Genomic DNA, 20588 nt, shown 5'->3' on the forward strand with positions numbered 1-20588 from the left:
GCTCCGCCAGTGGACGGCGGAGCGCCCTCTCTGTGGTGGGGGAAGCGGAGCTCCCCCCCACCGGACCGCGGGTGCCACAGTCCCGCGTCCCGCGGTCCCAACAGTCCCTTTTAGTCGCCTCTTACGACAAGCAGGGATTACCGTGGGCGTATTCTGTCCCCCGCCACACAGGGGAGAAGAGGTGGGTAACTAAGGTAACCGAGAGGAATATGCGCAAACAAGACCGAAATTCGTCATTTCGCAGTTATGATCTTATTTGGTTTTTAGTGTACATATAATATTAATGTAATGACGTACTCTAGGATATATGTAGTAAAACGCGAATGTTTCGTATATAGATTTTCTAATTCCGTGGCAGTTCATAAGTTACAAAATTATGAGTCGTATCTCGGGTAAAAGTAATAGCCCTAGTATAAACAAACACCAAAACGAAATATAAAGCAACTTGTAGAGTTCGAGTAATGGAAGGTTTATTCACGAAATATGCATGTACTGATAGCTGTAATACGACAGGAAGATGTCCTTCCTGTTGTGTGTTCAAAGCATGGAAAGAAAGACGTCAATGCATTGTTGTCAGAAATGCGATATAGATGAACGTTTTGAATTATATCATATCAATTAAATTATTGAAACAATACAACAAATTTTTCTGCGTGAGCAGAACAGGAAAGTGGTCCACCATCGGTGGGGGGTTGAAAACAAATTTATTTCATCCAAACACTTGCACTTTACAGCAGATAATTTTAAATAAGTGCAACATTAAAGTAAATTTTATTATAATTTAATTGTAATATGTTTGTAAAAAATGTGGCGGTGGATATAATGAAAAATGTTTTTGTTTCAGTGGGACGCATGGATACATGGCACCGGAAGTGCTTTCGAAAGGTGTAACCTACGATTCCAGTGCGGATTGGTTCTCGTTTGGCTGTGTGTTGTATAAATTAGTAAAGGGGCACAGTCCATTTAGGCAACATACGATGAAAGACAAACACGAGATAGATCTAATGACACTAACTAAGGTTTGTATTTTACATTTATTATTCTGAAAAATTCTATGATGTGTTTTGTATGACTAACTGGAGTAGATTAACCCGCCGCACAGTGGTCCGGATCGGAAATTTAGGTGACATTTGAGTGTAACTTTTGAACTATAAAAAAACGTTCAAAAATACTCGTTATCATATTTTGACTAAAACATTTCGAAATTAGTACTCAACATAGAAGCGAATGTTATCAAATCATTTCAGAATGTTGAACTACCGGAAACATTTTCACGAGAGCTACGTTCGTTTCTGGGAGGATTGCTGGAGAGAGACATCAACAACAGACTCGGTTGCCAGGGAGGAGGAGCGGACGAGTTAAAAGAACATCCGTTTTTCAGTGGTATTGACTGGCAACAAGTTTATCTCCAGAAATATACACCACCACTTATACCACCACGCGGTGAAGTGAACGCCGCAGACGCCTTTGATATAGGATCCTTTGACGAAGAGGACACGAAGGGTATCAAACTAACGGAAGCAGATCAAGACCTTTACAAAAATTTTCCTTTAACCATTTCTGAAAGATGGCAGGCGGAAGTTGCTGAAACGGTATTCGAAACAGTCAATAACGAAGCGGATAAGGTATAATCTGTTTCTACTTCGTTACCTTTTTTTTTTCTTATCCCTTAACTCTGAGGAATATTTCAACATTAATTTGTTTATTTTGTTTTTCTTTGTAGTTGGAAAATAAAAAGAAGGCAAAACAGAAACAGAGATTCGATACGGATGAAAAAGGTAAGAATCATTTTATACTCTTTGAATGCTGTTGTTACAGCCGCGACATTATGTATTGTAGGTTCAGATTGCATTTTACATGGATACATTAAGAAGTTAGGTGGTTCTTTTGCCAGTGTGTGGCAAACACGGTACGCGAAATTATATCCGAATCGATTGGAACTACATCCAGAGTCTACGGTGAAACCAGAATTAATTTTCCTTCAACAGGTAAGCAGATAAAAAAAAAGAAGAAAAATAATTTAAACCTGTAATCATATTATTTACAAAAGTATTCTATAAAAGCATTCAAAGGTATACATTGTTACGCGCAACAAAAGGACAAGCTAACATTTAATAAATCTTTGGCCTGCCCAAAAGGGGCCGCGTTACAACAGTTGGTACTATTTCGTAAACAATTTACAGCTCGGTGGTCGGCTATCGTCACATTAGATTACGGTTTAACAATTTTAACAAAAGGTAGCTCACTGGTCCGCTATTACCCGATACAATATTCTCCGTACGAACAATTCCAAATAAATCGCAAACAAAAGTAACTCGATGTTACGCTACCATCTCGTACAGTTATCGGTACAAAAACTTCAGTACACCGTTGATGTTACACCGCGTCCTGGAGGAAATCCGCGAGTAAGTTACAGTGTTCAATTCCATTCGACAAACACATGTTCCGCGATACGCGACAGATCCGTGTTAAACAAAAGCTACCCATTCTATCGCGATGTTAGCATGCTAACTACGAGATCGAGATTTTTCCACTAAGAAAGAATTGAGGAAGCTTACCTAAGAGGCTACAGGTGTTTTACCATCCTATCCGTTCTTCTCTCTCTCTCGCGCCTCGCCCTCACCACTTCTCTCGCACGCTACTCACGCTCCACAACTAGCACACGCAACAGACGCAATCCAAGTTAGCCAAGTGATTTTCGGGGGTTTCCCCATGCGACGCCAGGACATCGTGGGCCCCCCACTACTGCTAATTCTCCCCGCGTTTCCTTAAAGTACTCTCCCGGAGTCACGCCCCTACGGTTCAAGGACTACACGCCGTGGAAGGATCCCCTAGCCACGGAGATATACACTTACATATAGCTGTTTCAAAGATATAGCGTTAGCCATAAACGTGGCCGACCTTTAAATCATTAGTACTCGATCATCAAGGGCCCATTGTGTCCCACTGCACTAAGGGTCGTACGCTACTTTAAGCTTTCGTCAAGAATAAAGGGGCCACAAGTATTTCACATCTGAAATTAGTACGCTATAAGAATTTGTTTAATTATATTAACACAGAAAAACCGATCCCAAATTGACGTATGCCTATGAACGTTGATCGAGCATAATTTTTACAACTTAAGGGTATCGAGTGACAGGATTAGGTTACCGAACACATCAACTTTAGAGTCGGTCAGGTTTATGGCTAACGCTATATCTTTGAAGCCTTTGTACCCCTTCGATCAACCTCATGACATGATTGCAAAACTATTCTTTATAATTATGTTATAGGAATTGAATCATATGATTATGTGAGGGAATATTATAATTTCATTCGAACATTAAACATTTTTCTTTCCTTTACACATTGTATGCTGTTTCATGCTAAATAACAATAAATATAATTAATTATTAGATAGAAGAAGTCAGCGCGGATCTTCAACACATAAAGGGAGAACAGTGTATTGTTGTCCGTACAAAAGATGGGAAAATAGTGCTCACATACCACGTAAGTAATGTATTTTTCAATTTGTAGATTTTAATAAGTACAATGTACATTTTTCTTTCTTGTCTGTACGAAATATTTGTTTGGCAAATTATACAGTATTCTGAACATATTGATAAATTTTGTAACAACCTGGTACTAAATTACTGGTGATAATGAGTACTTAGAAACTAATATAGTTATGTAATCAATGTATGTAATCAAGTATAATTATGTAAATGTAGAAAGTACAACTGCTACAGGGCCACTGTTCTTCCCCTGCAGATTGTTTTTTGAAAGCAAAGACCCGGGATCTCTTGCACAACGATTTACCAACTAATAATATTTATGAATTTACAAATTAGGAGTCGTCCTTAAATCACGTAAGGGTAATTTTGGCGATTTCTTATCCCCTTCCTCCTTCTGTATAAAAATTCGTAAGATTGTATATATTCCAATCCCTCTCCCTCCCCTTTACTTACGTAATATTTTCTACATTGCATTTTTGCAGTTATTAAAACTATTTAAAGATTTTCAATGTGGAAAAATAAATCTCCTTAGATTCATAATTTCTCTTAAATTAACATTTTCTTTAAAATTTGTCTAAGACTTTTTGATATCCCACGTAATTCTACCATACTGAATGATAACGTGTGGCTTACAATAAAGGTATTATAAAAACAAATACGGCCATAGGTAAACGCCCCAGCACTTCGTACTGGAAGCAGGACCGTGCGAACCCATTTGTTATGGGGACACCAATGCATATGCTATTACGTTTTTAGGACGAAATCAGTCTAAAGGAGTGGGCAGTATCGCTGAGGTCTGCGCACAAGTGTTCTATGGAAATGCTGGGTAACATAGCCAAGAAGGCTGGTAAAATATATGGGACTGATCGTGACGCGATGATCCCAGCGTTGCAGCGCTCCACGAACGGCAACTAGCCCATTGCTGACACATGTATGATGTATGCCGTTGTCACACTCCAGCCCCACTGCCCCCCAGCAGCAGCAGCAGCAGCAGCAAGTTTTTTTATACTGAAAATCAACGCAGAGACCATTGAAGAATTCCCAGTGAGAATGACAACCGAGTGGCGACTTTTCGCAACCGGAACGAAAAGTATCTAGATCTCGGAACAGCCCCACAGAAACTCCCTTTGAACGGCGACTAGCGTCGCGCTGTATAGAGACTCTAGAATGTAGTGTCGTACGAATCGTCACGTCGTTATATTTGTACGTTAGCTCTGTGTACAATGTGACGTAGGAATTAGCACTTGATCGATGCCCATCAGTATATCACTCTACAAAGTCGAAATCCGCACAACAGACACACGTACACACGTACCCATATACACTAAAAACCAAATAAGACCATAACTGCGAAATGACGAATTTCTGTCTTGTTTGCGCATATTCCTCTCGGTTATCTTAGTTACCAACGTCTTAAACAATTGAGCATCATTATGCCTCGTGTAGCATCATACATCGAATGACTGTGAAGTACAAACGTGCCAATTCATAAGTATTCATGTCTTGAGAAATACTTCATTATGTCACCCCATGTATGACAAATTCTATCGCCTATGTTACAGAGAGACATTTGGTGCTCATTCCAGCTGCACGGAACAGTTATGCTCTTATTTGGCGTTTAGTGTACACACAGAAAATGCAGACGATACGAAAATGCAACCAGTAGTATATTATTGTTATATCGATACGAAGTATGTCCTGGTCCTGATTGTACTTCTCCACCGTTCTATACCCGTTCGTTTACTTAATTTATTTACTAATGCAGAACAATTTTATATTGTGTTTATGTATCAGTAACGTGCGCGAAACCGTTTTATTTATTGTGTTAACAGAAATGAGAGAAGAGCTCGAACCGTGTGTACATTACCGGTAGCCAACCGAAGATGGTTATAATAATTGTATACGTTCGAGTAGGTACTAGCTAGTTCGCTTCGGCAATAAAATTGTGCGACGAACGTAATTTTCGTATACGTTTCTTTTTATTCCACTTGGTCCTGTATTCAATATGAAAAGAACAAGGAAATCGAGTGTACCGAAAAAAATCTGACATTAAATGAAAAACAATATTTGTTCTTACTTCTTTATATAGCATTACATACAAGTTTTGATAATGTAATATGCAAGTTTTATACATATACTTCCCAAGAAAAAATAGCTCTGTTTAGCAATGAGTACTTACCCGATATGAACATACAATAAAAATATGCAAATCATACCACTTATTATTCTGCACCCAAAATGAGAAATTATTAAGATCTTATAAATATTCAATGACGATTGTTACAATACTGCAGTGTATAAATGTGTAACGACACAAGATATTACAAGCTACTTATTACTAAAACAAATTTGTTCATTTTCCCGAATCATCGCATGCATGAGATGATTGATTTTAATTTTTCTTAATCGTAACAGTATGCAAACTTTTAGTGTGAGTAATAACAGTATAGAGTCAGGTCGGGTTTTTCAGTTAGATGTCGGTAATCGTATTATTGAGAAGACAACTTCATTCTAACCTATAAAATCATTATATATTTTAATAACTGACGTTTCCAGTTTCAGTTTAAAAGAATAAGAATGAACGTTGTAAAAAAAGTTGGCAAATGTAATGGAAACTGTTTTCATGATTAAAGTTATCTGGTTTCAAATCTACTATGTAAATAAACGCAAAAACCTTCACGGAATCTACTATTAGTGATAATATTACTTTATTTCGAGTAGCAAAGTTTGTCAGTACGATTGTTATTAATCAGTGTTGAGTTTCGTTTCACTACTTTATTTGTCCCGAATTTCCCTTAAAAATATAGCCAACTGAGGATTCACATCGACGGATTTAAGTCTTCGTTCCAAAGCTTCAAAGTCGACTCTTTCCAACCATGATGGCGGATCAATTTCTTTGTGTGGAAGTGGGCATAGTAATCGTTCCACTGTAGCACACAAACCACACCAACTTCGAAAATTTAGTGACTCATTGATTTCACCGATCATTGATTTTAAATATACTTCTTGTTCCGCGGTTATCAGCTTTCCAATAACTTCCTCAAGCGCTTCGCGAATGTCTGTAGATGAAATATACCTTGTAATAGTTCGTAACGTTTCTTCTTGAAATTTGTTAAAAATTCTACCAAAAATTAATTTTCTCCCCGAAGAAACGAATACGTGTTTACCGATGTAATCTAATACTGTCAAACCTGGAAGAATATTTGATTTTATCTACATACAGCAATAATATTGTAATATTCAATAAGCATTTTTTTTATGCGTACCAAGTAGACTCTCACTGCCCAGAATTTCGAAACGAACTACTTTTCGGGAAAATACTCTTGGTGTATTTTCTATTTTGGGGTTCGAAGGTGTGTGGTATCCTCTTCCACGTGAATAGCTTTCTCCTTTAATTCGAAGGGCTTCCTCAAAGGCAAGTCTTCGCTGATGTGGCAGAAAGAAAATAACTTACTATTACCCTCGATATTGTCGCTATCGTTCATGGAAATTTCTGTGTTCAACATAGTCGTGAGTAATGACGATTGATTTTTAAATCGATCTTAACACTTTAATTCTTGCTACTACTCTTACATCTGCTCAATTTGCCTGAAAAATGTAATTTAATCACATATCTCACCTTAAGTGAAAATTCTGCTTCTATTTTATCTCGATCTAATTCCCTGAGTAAATGTTTCAAAATATCGATTTCAATGAAACTGGTCGACATTATGGAAGGTACTTTAGTTAAAGCTGTTGCTTTCTTCGGGGTTAAAGACGGATTTTCTGTATCACCATTGGACGTGTGAATTCTACAATAAAAAAACATACACAAAGTGTAAATATTTCATTATTTACCTTACACAAGCAAAACAGTTTCAGTATAATATAATGAAACGATGTGACGAAGTGGATGAATATAACGATAAAGTGTTGTGAAAACAAGAGAAACAAGAACTTTGTAAACTGTCTCTTAGTGATTCGGTGTTACTGACAATTAGAAGATAATGTGTCTGTACTAACGAAGTTCTTCTAGAACCATCTCCTATGTGCGATATTTGAGTTTCAGTTGGTTCTAATAAATCGTGAACTTCTGTATGTTGCCTATATGTCGAACCACTCCGATTTTTCCCTTTCCGTAAGCGCTTTCCTCTCCGGCGAATAATTACAAAGTCCTTGTTGATTCTTCCTGAATTCTCCTCTTCTATATCTCTGCTTGAACTCTTAACAAAAGTAATATTAGTGTAAAATAAAATTTATGAAGACTACTATCATAGATTTACCCTCATTACCTCATTTTACCTCTTAAGCATAAAAACGGTATTTTCGTTTAGAACACTGCTATTTTGAAATAGCGTATTTTAAAATAGGTATTAGCTTTGTGACATAATCGTAACTCAATACTATTCCAGATTATAACTATCGTCTGTTTTTCGAAAGAAGAGCCCTCGGGGATCGCCCTGCCTCGGCGCGTGGCCTGGTGGGGATCCAACGCGAGCTGCGTATTTCGTGCGACGTTGTCACGGTCTCAATGCCACTATGTGTCTCTTTCCATCCTCCGGTACTTTGGCATGAGAACCTCCCGCTTAGACGCTCGGTAAACCAACTTCCTTCTTTATCTTGCGATTTCCACGTGTAGCGTTTAATAACCTACGTAGTAATTTAATCCCCTTTTAATATGTTGCTCAATATTTGTATACAATACATTCTTTCAAAAGAAATAAACTTTTTCTTATTCATGTATTTTAACTCTTGACGTGTGAAAACGTTCAGCGTCTCGTCAACATTCTCCGCCAATTTCCAGACAATAGATGATTGACGGGCGCGTGCCGAACACAGTTCCCACTACTTGAAACTGTAGGTAGGTCCTTCTCGAGAGATTTGTAATACGTGCAATGGAGACAGACGACCGTAGACAAGGACGCACGTCGACGGTCGAACGTCATTGGCCAAGACGCGAGGAGTAGGAGAGACACAAGTGCCGTAGATGTCTCGCGATCGCGACAACACCGCGAAAAGTCGGGCCTACCTTTCGGGGCTCTTCTTTCGAAAAACAGAGACATAGCTCTTATTTTCTGTTCTAAGCCGATTTAGTAGTTAATAAATTAATCTCGTATCATCGTGTATGTATCTCTTAATGACCAGGAAAAGTGTTATAGAATTTTACTTAACACTTTACCTTGGAAAGAAATTCTAAAAAAAATATCAAATTTTTAATTATAGAGCAGCCTCTTTAAACTATCTAGGATTCCCTGTTTGAATATGAAATCGACTCTGGAATTTTAGATAAAATTTTTACCGGTTCATGTGCGTCTTCACATGCGGACAAAGCTGACACATTTGTTGATGGGTTCGGCGAACGTGATCGATGTCGGAGAGGTGATTTTGGTATAGTAATATTGGTTTTTCGAGAAGTTGGCGGCGGTTCTAAAGTCAAAGCGTGCCACGTAAAAGTTTCGTTTTCCTAAACATGTAAAGAATATAGATCGTTATTTGAATATAAATCATTATCAGATACAATAAAAAACAAAACTTTCATCGGATGTAACGAATTTGCCATTTTATTCTTCGTCCAATAAAATGCTTAAGGAGGGAATGAAATTTCTACTTTTATTCTTGTCTTTAGTAATTACCGTATGAAATGTCATTTGGCATAAAAATCGGCAGTCTACTCATTACAAACCGTTTGTTTCTTCGAGTTTGCTCTGAGATCTAAGATCAACGTAGTCCGTTCTTGTGGATTGCAGGTTGTCAGAAATTCCTCTTGGGGTCTATTTGTTAACGCGGGTCCACTAGCAAGAGTGGGAGCTGGAGTTAATGGCCTGGAATCTGTCTCTGTATATTTTCGAAATAATTCCTCGGGGACGGTAGTTGGATCAACGTTAATCATTTCTAAGTTTTCGGCATGTCCAAATGCGTCCATCGTACCGGCAGCAGCCGCTACACTTGCTCTAATCATGTCCATTTCTTCTGGCAACAAGAGAGCTTTTCCCTCGGTTGCCTAAGAAACAAATATTTTAATTCAACCAAAGTCAATTGACAATAATTTATATCGTGTCGGGAAACAAAACTTATTTCCCACTCTTTTGCACAATTTTTAGTACTTTTCATTAATTTAAGTGACAGTTCTTACCCATGAATTTTTAGCTCGTCGTAGAACATCTTTCGCTTCACAATCGGCCGGATGATTACACAGTACAGAACAACCATAAGGGTAAGGATTGAAAAGACCAGAAAAGGGTCGAAGTATAAAAGGAGCTGGTTTAGCAGATCCTGAAAGTTCCACACGCTGCAACACAAAATATATTCCTGTCTGGGACATCAATTGAGCTACAATTTATTGTACTGATTATAAAATCTTACGCAAATGTAACCCAGATAATCATATGCATGCAGATTGGTAGCATATTGGCAGCAGATAACGACGAAATCTGTCTATAAATCTGTAGCTATCTGTTTCCGCATTTGGCTTGGATTTTACTCGTACAAAATTGATTCTACTGTGTATATAAACATATTTATATAAGTACCTTAGTTTCAGGACGCTGTACTAGTCGAATACGTGCATCCATTAATCCTGTGGCACTAGTAATTTTCGACATTATTTCGTATGAATTGATTGCCACTGTACCGTGTGTCTTCCGAATTTCTATCAGTACGAATAAAACAGTTCGGAGTCTCCTTGGAGCCACGTTACTACGCGGACAGCATTGATCGATTGACGACTCCGAAGGGAATAATATTCGTTTCATTGCCGTAGATTACGGGGCCATTCTCTATTTTTAGGACCAAAAAAATCGATTCTGTTATTGGCATTTTTTAAATCTTTAGAGCCCGGAAGTATATCCCTCAAACGGTGTATCAAAATTCGATCAGTTACACTGTTCAACAAATTTTAACTTTTTTTCATTTTTGCAATTGTCAATAAGCGTTTCTGATAGAACTTTATGAGTTAAATACGAATCTGCAAACCGTTTCTTTCCAGCGCGTCCAGTTTTTGAAAAAATAAAATTTGAAGTGTGTCGTGCTTCTACAGTAATAGTTATTGAATTTCTTTTTACACAAATTAATTCTCTGGATTCCTGCGAACAAAATGATATAAATTATTATTAGATTATAGAAATCTAAATATGTTTAAATAATGTTCACAGTGAAAAGCACACCGAAAATGCACCACTTTTTGTTGATATTCTTTAATTTATTTCAAAAACTAAAGGTCTAGGAGAAAATCCAAATCAAAATCTAACCGCAGGACGCGATAGAGCAGACCTTTCTGCTCAGGAAAGGATCAAGGAAAGTTACAAAATTTGTTTTGTTTTAAATAGGGAAGCCAAATAGTTCAGCAAAACACGCGGCGGCGAAGTAGTACTCAATGACAGCGGTCGCCTTGCCTGCCGCTTAGCGTAACGGAAGCGCTAGGCGCACATGGCCACCACTGTCGGCGCCGCGGGTTTTGCTGTTTAAAACAAAACAGATTTTGTATCTTTCCTTGACACTTTCCTAAGCAGAAAGGTCTGCTCTATCGCGTGCTATGGTTAGATTTTCTCCTAGACCTTTAGTTTTTTAAATAAATTAAAGAATATCAACAAAAAGTAGTGCATTTTCGGTTTGCTTTTCACTGTGAACATTATTTAAACATATTTAGATGTCTATAATCTAATAACAATTTACATCATTTTGTTTGAAAGAGTCCAGAGAATTAATTTCTGTAAAAAGAAACTCAATAACTATTACTGTAAAGGCACGACACATTTCAAATTTGATTTTTTCAACAACTGGACGTGCTGGAAAGAAACGGTTTGCAGATTCGTATTTAGCTCATAAAGGTATATCAGAAATGCTTATTGACAATTGCAAAAAATTTTATGTGTTGTACTGTGTTATCAGAGTTATGAGGTCTAAAATGATTCATGATCATAAGGATAATGATCATATTCAGATTATGAGGTTCTGCGGTTTTGGGTCGATGCACGGGATCGTCGGGAGTAATTTGAGACTAATGACGTTCATTTTCAGCGTTTAATTACTGAGATATTCGCTTTTTTCCATCACTAGGAATTTTCACTCACCTATCGGTATGATTTAGCTAGCAGTTTGAGCGAATTGCCACGAGTGGCGCCACCGGTCGAAAAATAGTGGTATTCCGCGATTAAATCTGATTTTAACAGTGTTCTGATCGTTTATTGTTATTATCAATGGATTAATCTACGTTCTTTAAGCTACACGTCGAGTGCTTGATCAAGACGAATGCTGTCCATATAACGCTGTGAAACCTATTCAAATATGAAGTAAACATGTGCTTAACAGGTGTGCCCAATGACAACTGTTGCAAACATTTATATATGATTGTAACAATGTTCTTATGACTACTGTTTCTAAAGCAATAAATTGTATTAATCTACATTTTTTAAACTTCAAATCTTGTGCTTGGTGAAGACGACAGTTGTTCGTAGATATGTGTACCATAGACATGTATAATAGACTGCGCGGTCTTATGATAGGGATGAAGTCGGCACTAGAAAGAGAGGACAATAACTGGAGTAACTTTCCTCTGTTTCTAATGGGCCTGTTGGTGGGGAATACTCCTACGGCTGTAGTGGCGGCGTTACATGCGTGTAACAGTCCTTCTCCTCATCGCCCTCCAGTCGCCTGCTCCTATCTCTCTGCGATGTGCGGTCAAAAGAAAAGCAAGGTCCTATTTCTAGGTCCATGACTGGATCGAAAGACCGTAGTGCCCTCGCTTCGTGGCAAAGTTCGAAAGTCCACTTGGCTTTGTCAAGAGATCACCCCCACCACGGGAGTTTCCGGACCTGTGTATACGACCGTACGTCAGACGCAGCACCGAGGCACCAGGCATCGAGTCAGATGATGAGCCCATGACTATGATCGCGTACAATGACGTTAGCGAGGCAAGTGAAGGCGACGGCAGGCTCAAGAAGAGGAAGGAATGACAGGAACTCGTTTCGTTCGCTCATCGTTGGGCAGTTCTTTCTATCGCTTCGTAACGTCGACTTCGTAGTCGACGTGTCAACTGTGCTAGAACTGACGCTATTATATCGGAAAACCAATTCCGTCTTACGAACTATCCAATGACAGTGACCCGTTTACCAATTCCGTTCGCGCGCCCATCGTCATGACAGACGAAACTGTTTTATGCACCGCAAAAGTTTCGTTTCTTGAAATTTAATAAACCGCGCTCCTAGAACAGCTGTTGTGCAGTTGTTGATTGTTGTTAATCCAAAAGTTTAATGCTTCAGAAATTGTGAAATGTTTTAATATTTTTACTGCAGCACACTATCGGACACCGTGCTGCCACGTGGTAAATCGTTCAGGACATTATCCTATGAGCCAGGTAAGTAATGATGTGTGTTAACCCTCATCCGTCACTTGTGTCAATTTGACACAGTTTTCTCCTATCATATTAGAAGCTGAATTTTATAAAAAAACACAGTTAATTATAAAAAGTACAGTTAAAATCGTGAAATCGTCAATTTATGCAGGTGACTGAAAATTTGATCACTCACTGCAGATTGCTGGAGCAGTAACGGTCATTAATTTAGTCCGTGAATCAGCTGACTCGCGTGCCTTTTAAGTAGAACGACCCGTCGCTGCGTCAGACGCACTTCACCCGTATTTTCGACACCTAATAATTAAGCAACAACGCTTTTAACACAATCTCGTTATTCTTGATTTTCAACTTCTTTTGGCATGTAGAATCGTCATTCAACGTTTCTGACACTAGTATACGAACATCCTGTATTAGAATATATTCTATAAATATTCATTTAATTTTGCTTATCATCACAGCATGCCAGATTCAGCAAAAACACTTGTGTGAAAGAAGCCTTAGTCAGCAGCTAATTTTGACTTCGTGGCTGACGTTACACGGAATCATCAGGTTTTTTCCGGTACACCTGTTTGCGCTCGTGAGCGATCTTGCTCTGACTAGCGAATCGCATAAATTATTGACCTCAGTTCCACTTGAAGCAAATTCATGTAGAATTGCCACGCAATCGAAACTCCGCATTCTTCTGACACCCGGGTTATGAATCTTCCACTATACCTATACGTTTGGCTGTTCACGATATTTTACGGAATCACTTAGACGTTAAACGCGATGTATACACGACGACAAAGTTCAGTTTTGATCGCAAGAATTTCTCAGATAACTGTATGAATATTGGTGGCAATTTCATTGTTTCTTTTCTCGCGGATCACAGCTCCCAAATAGCACATGACGCCTTGAAGACGCCCATTTTACGACTGTTTTAGGTCTAAGGCGCCTTTAAGCCGTCCTCAAGGCGTCATGTGCTACCTAGAAGGTAATGGCTAAAAGACGCTAACCGAGTTAGACATTAATATTATTATAAGTTATATACTATTAGAGGGACCATTACATAGCAGTAATAATTTTCTGATAAGTCGAGAAAAAATTAACAATTCATGATATATTTCAAACATTTTATATGAAATACGTCAGGAATTAGTAACTTTTCCACATAATACCTCAATACTTTATTAGGTAAATATTTACAAACAGGGACCCAGCTCAGATGACCTTGACCTTGACATATGTTGTGAAGGTCATCATTCTGAACAACTTTTTCCTATACATGTTCCCGCTGGTCGGCCTTAGTTTCCGAGGATATTCACAAGATGTGTGTGTAGGAATAATACATTAACCTCTATGGAAGAATTTTCTGTCGAAAAATAGCGAAGTACAAGAATTTCGTCAATACTTTTCGTTTATGACATTATCTGTGAACCATAACGATACGATAAAGACGATGTCTGCTAATTGGTCAAAGATACACAAACACAATTCTGCTAATTACGTAACATATAAATTCGCCAGTTAATAAACGATAACAAAAATGACGATGATAGTGAAAATATCATAACCTAGAACATCTTATTGGTGATCCCGGAGACACGCGCTTAAAATTACCGTTATGAAAATTCCAATACACCGCAAGAATAGTTTCGTAAAACGTAATAAGCATGATTTGTGTATAAATATGTGTTCCGTCTAGCTTTCTACAAACGACTGACTTTCGAAAACTAGAATATTGCACGGTGACATTTTATTTATAACGAGTTGTTGATGTTTTAAATAACATCAATATTGTTAATAATTAAAACTGGAGATAGGAGGACACTAAATGTGTATAAATGCGACAAAGCGCAATGGATTCTTCGAAATATTTCAGTTCAAGGTAACTAAAAATGTTATGTTTCTAGTATAATGAACTACCCGATACTTAACTATTTCATATCTCGAAAACTTCATATTCAACTTTAATCGTTCTGATGTCAACTTTCATAAACTTATCGGATCGTATCTCTAATACAATTAATCTACATGCATTAACTTGTGAATTTGAAGAAAATTGGTATTATGATGTTGCATGCGTTTAAGTAGACACTTACAAGTTATGTAAACATTAAAGTAATTATGCGATAGGATAATCTTTTATTGATTTTGCACCACCTTTTAAAAACACCTCGTACATCTTTCAAGATTTTTTCTCTATGACAAAGTTGAATTGAATAATTCAGACGTGTTTTTCAGTGTCAAAATTGAATATTGCTCAATTATTACAGTACAATTAATTTAAAAAGTTGAATTAATTACACACACTATATACGTTTTCTATCACTGTATAAGTTTCGTTGTAAAACTATAAAAATCCTTATAAAGACTGTTATCCATCGAAAGAGAGTGAACTTGTAGCAAATACACTCCATTTGTAATTACTATACTGCGGATTTTATGCAGTTATAGCCTAGTAGTAATAGTGTTCTATTTTATTCTGAATCCAATAAGATATTTAAAAGAAGAAAGAAACTGCTACCTTTGCTGTTGTCATCGAAAATTACTTTAAAAAATGTTATTCCTTAAAGAGTGTCTAATAATTCCGCCCGGGTTAGTTGAGAAGTCAGGGGACTAAATGGTTTCTGAGCAGATAGCAACCCTTTTAATAAAGAATGGGTTTTACGGGTTCAAGGTTTTCCGACTAGTCCCTAGTACGTTTGTCCATTGAATCTTTATTTGTGGAATATTACTACTACTAATCAGACTTTCCAGATAGCACATGTCGTCTAGTGACGCCTTGAAGACGGCTTACAGCCGCCTTAGACCTAAAACAGCCGTAAAATGAACGTCTTCAAGGTGTCGTATGCTATCTGGGTTGATAGCTGCTGAAAATGCGCAATGGTTCGGGTGTGTCACACGATTTTCTCTATCTACTAGCAGGAACATGTGACATTGAATGACATGAGAAAGGTTGCAATGTTTGTCACGTGACTCATTGCCAGACGTAAAGCAACTCTAATCGAACCAGAAACAAAATATCGCGCGACATAGTACGTATGTGATAATATATACATACATGCATAGACGTATATGTAATAACCATCTCCAAAAAGATAAGCTAAAAGTCCAAGGAGTGCCTCTGATGGGTGATGCGCCCGGATGAGGTCTTCATCGGCCGTAATCGGATATCCACGGGTCGGTGGGACTTTCGTCCGTTTGCAAGACTCGTTGAATGCGTCGATAATAAACATTTTGCTTGGAAATATTAGATCACACTCTTAACATTGACATCAACATAAGTATTGATCGAAAGGCAAAACTTATTTTCAAAATTTGTGATTGACAATATTCCTAGACAAAAGATTCTAAACTCAAATGCGTGTGTTAGATGACACACAGACATAATTATCTTTCATCAAGATCCCCGGCGAAATTTCATTTGTTGAATGATCGTAAAAAAACGATAAAAAAATTGCATTACCATACATTTGATTGTGCAAAAAATTACTGTCGCGTTAAACTCTTTACACAATAAAATTTTTTCTTTCACTTTTTGTCAAATGAAATTTAAGAAATATATTCTTTTATTGAAATAATGATTCCTTTGGGGTTGTTACTACGGGCAGCAGGAGAGCTACTTACAGTAGCACGGGAAGTATACTTATGGAAGAAACTTTATATGTATGTATTCCTAGTGGGCCCCTCGATGAAAATGCTCAGCTAAAGCAGGGGCCAGGTAAACCGAAAACGGATAAGAGAGACTACCGTATGAAAATGTCTCTTAGTCAATTTAGATTTAGTGTGATGTAAGAAGTATATACATATAGAGCGTGTCAAATACTTGTACAAAGGTGAAAATATTTCTATAACTTGTTCGGATAATGGAGTAGCTGGGTATGAAGAATTTAGAAAGGAATATTCTATTGTAGAATATAACAACTGTTTCTTATCGAATTTATGATCTCGAATCATGTGTAGTATACTAAAATGTCAAAGAGACATATTATAAGAATATTTCCATTTACAACCGATATCGCTGGAACCTGTACTGAAATGGAATAACATCGACCCACTCGTACACGCGGCCATCACGCGGCAATCGACTGAAGATTATTCACGAATGCGTACCGGCTCGACCACTCGTCAGATATACTTCTCGTTCAAAGCGATAATCTTCTTATTCATTCGTCGTCTGTTTTACGATTCCTGTCTCCAACAGCTGTTTCATTCCAGTGTAGCCCATTTGAAAAACAACACAACACAGGACACAGGGTAAGGTGAAATTCCATTTATACTTGTTCGAAAGGACTTGATCCAGAAGTCATACACTCGAAGTGCACATTATTAGAATTGAAGTTTGTCGAGGTTAATAAAGCTCTTTACGAAACGATGTTTATTTTCATTATTTATAATGTTTACTATTTAGTATGTACTCGCTGTGACGCAACAAGAAACTATTCTACTTTTATTGGTCGTTATGCATTTGTCAGTGTCAAATAAATGGGTTAGGTGTTTGATCAAAATTTTATGAAACACATACATTCAGCATTGTTAATAAATGGTGACTTTACTTCACACGTGATGATATGACACTATCAATAAAATTGTAATTAGCGCAGAAATTTAATAGTATTTTGTACATCATTATAGTAAGGTTATTCGTAATTATGACACTGGGGCCGCGGTTTGTAAACTTATAATAAATAATATATACTTCACAGTGTAAACTAATTCATAATAATATACAGTGTTTACACTATTAATTTCCACCGTTTTTAAAAATAAAAAAGGACAAATTTTCACTATACATATTTTACACGGCATACGATGACTTGAATAGATTTTTAATATTTGCAATGGTTTTTTATTGATTTGCGTGGAATGACGATACCATCGAGACGATTTCAAGAACCTACAACACAGTAGTATTTTTAAAACCATTAATCGTCGCTTTTATTTGGGAAGATACGAAAATCTATTTCTTTTCCCATCAGAAAACATATAAAGTCCGACAAAAAAATTGATTCCTTCAATTGCTTTTCTGCCTCTTCACATTAAAGACAAAAGTTCACATGTTGCAAATATTGACGATTGTCAAGAAGCGTGTAGAAAAAAAAGGTAGTATAACATTTATTGTATGTTCATTTATTTAGTAGAATACTACCGTTGAACAATGTATTATTATTCGACTGAAGAAATAGAAGACATGTTACATATTTATTACGAAGGTGATAACAGAACAAGTGTATTATTGTATAACGGAAGATATCCGAACAGAGTGCATCCAAGTACTAAGTATTTCCTTCATTTTTGTATTTCATAGTGACCTTGAATATGTTGTTGAACTCGTCTCGGCAACCACTTCCATATGATACAAAAATTATATACTTATCAATTTAAATAACTTTACGGTATCGCCATTGCGCGAAAATTAAAACTATCTATTCAAACTATGGCATTATGCATAAAAAATAATGAATCTTTGTCCTCTTCTTTTTTTCTCACAAATCTATACATATTTACTTTACTTCGAATATATGTATCCCTGTGATTAGTAATTTTGTAGCTACTAAAGACAGTATATTTCTCTTTGCAACAAATGGATGATTTTAATATTAAACACTCTAATGTGGAAATTATATCTAATTATAGAATTAGTGAATACATTAAATGTAGCTTACAAATCCCTAATATGTGCATACGGTTATAAATTTTGAAACATAATTTCGTATGCGATCATTTGTGTCGATACATGTTCAGTACCGTTTTTATCTTATTAACGCGATACAGGGTTTATAAATATGAGGATAAATATGATCAATCGCAATTGATTTGTATTATGTTCATTTTATCACACAGATGAATATAATTACAGTTCTTAATACAATCTTGATCATTGTTAAATTCAATTAGATATATGAAGGAACTTCGGCATAATTTTGATACCGGTATTATGCCAGCATAGCTATACCAAAACCGTTATATCACCAAAAACTGAAATAAATACCCGTATTGTTTCGGGGGTTCTATAGTATAGATGGTAGGTTCAGATATTCCTGAAACCGATATATTACCAAAAACCGAAATAAATACCGGTATTTTATAATCAACAAATAGTAACGTATTAAAAGACTAAACACTAACACTAACACTAATAATCTAAAAATAAACTAACAAACTACACAATAGTATACTAATAAAGTTCAAAAATCTTACCTTGTTGTTAGTATGTATTCGCTCAATGCTCAGGTATTAGACTGACGAACCTCCACGCTTCGCCACCGATCTCGACGACAAATTTTCGTTTGTTTATATTCCACGTCCACTTTCATGCTGGGCTTTCCTGCTCCCCCTTTCTAGATAACTTCCTCTAACTATTTCCTTCTAACGTAAGACAGACGATATAAGGCGGCCGGTTGATGTTGCGAAATTTGGCGTTTGAGATCGACGCGTCGCGTCGTTCCGACTGACTCGCGATCACACTATACATATTACCAGAAAAATGCTGGTACATGAGTACTTTGATTTCGGTACTATATCAGTTTCGGTATAATTTTGCTAACATAATACCGGTTTTAAATATCTTCTTACAAATATCTTGAAAATTATAATAAAATAGAAAGACCGAAAAAATTAGGAAGGTACAACCGAAAAATACCGGTACATATTTTACGTTTTGGTAGAAGTCCCTGGTAACCATATGTTTTAAGTGTCATAGAGAGTATTATATAATAAAAGAACCAGTCAAGGGTATTGTAGAAATTTGATTTTGTAATACCGTCAAAACTATTAATATTACAAAACGTAAGCAGAGAAAATCTAAAAGGGGAAGGCACGGTTGTGAAAATCGCCTTTGGAACGGTATTATGTGGAAATTAAAGGACACATATGTATAGTATTACAAAACCCTCATGGGTTTCTTCAGAATGGGCCTTGGTGTTCGAGATATTTTGGTTTAAAGTTTTGCATGTGTCACGTAGTCTAGTTACATAAAATTTTCCACCAAAAAAGGGCCAAGGCTACGACGGTAGAATACCTGCTTAGCACGCTGTAGACACGGGTTCGAATCCAAGAGACGACGTATAACCCTTTTTTTTTTCTTTTTTTCCTCTGTTGTATTCTTTCCTTTCTTTTTTCTTATTTTACCACGTTTTTATTAACTCGCTTTCTTGTCTGTCTATTTGTCTGTTCGGTACAAATTTTGCAATTGATTTTAAACTAACTTCCCGATGAGATAAAGACTTGAAACTTTAAACATAGCTCAGAACTAGATGACAATGCAATATTAATTCGCTTCCTTGCCTGTCTGTTCGTTAGGGTTCCGTACGGAACCCTATTACTAAGCTCACGCTATCTGTCCGTCCGTCTGTCTGTCTTACCTTTAAAAGGCTGTATCTTTTGAACCGTAAGGTTCAATCCGGATTAGGAATCTCGATTAGGAATCTGTGTTAGTAATCAGGATTATAAATCTGGATAGAAATAATAAAGAAATAATTAAAGAAGTAATAATAAAATGTTTGCTAATGCGTAGAAAAGGCCTCTTTGAAAAATTTGTTTTTATTATTTTTTTGCGATAATCTTTTAGTGAGCTTTAATTGAAAAGAATAAAAAATAAACAAGACTAAAAAGCAGAAAATAATTATTTAAACAAAAAAAAAATGTAATATACCACGTTTTTAAGACGGACTAAAAAGTATAAAATAATTTTTCCTACATAGCCCCATACAGATAGTCCTGAAAATTTGTGATTGTGAATTTTTAATAGCTATGAAAATACTTGTAAAATTTAAAACAAAAAA

The 20588-nt window shown here is 36.6% G+C and overlaps 2 protein-coding genes across 2 annotated transcripts; one reads left to right on the forward strand and one right to left on the reverse strand.

Annotated features, from left to right (window-relative positions):
- Positions 1–844: 844 nt before the first annotated feature.
- On the forward strand, positions 845–4823 carry LOC107189799 (G protein-coupled receptor kinase 1-like; the record flags this gene model as incomplete). Its single annotated transcript, XM_015578466.1, has 6 exons — positions 845–1019; positions 1248–1625; positions 1724–1778; positions 1840–1988; positions 3397–3489; positions 4251–4823. Coding segments are annotated over 6 exons (1009 nt in total), but the record flags the coding sequence as incomplete, so codon positions are not given.
- A 1433-nt stretch (positions 4824–6256) lies between these two features.
- Positions 6257–10075, reverse strand: LOC107189807. Its single transcript, XM_015578477.1, has 8 exons — positions 10004–10075; positions 9607–9762; positions 9157–9474; positions 8773–8937; positions 7497–7696; positions 7114–7285; positions 6761–6920; positions 6257–6685 (listed from the first exon to the last, which is right to left on the reverse strand). Exons 1-8 carry the CDS (start codon positions 10073–10075, stop codon positions 6270–6272), a joined length of 1659 nt encoding a protein of 552 aa, XP_015433963.1. The 3' UTR covers positions 6257–6269.
- Positions 10076–20588: the final 10513 nt, after the last annotated feature.

The sequence above is a fragment of the Dufourea novaeangliae genome, unplaced genomic scaffold (genome assembly GCF_001272555.1).
Source record: "Dufourea novaeangliae isolate 0120121106 unplaced genomic scaffold, ASM127255v1 scaffold11, whole genome shotgun sequence".
NCBI classification, from domain to species: Eukaryota; Metazoa; Arthropoda; class Insecta; order Hymenoptera; family Halictidae; genus Dufourea; species Dufourea novaeangliae.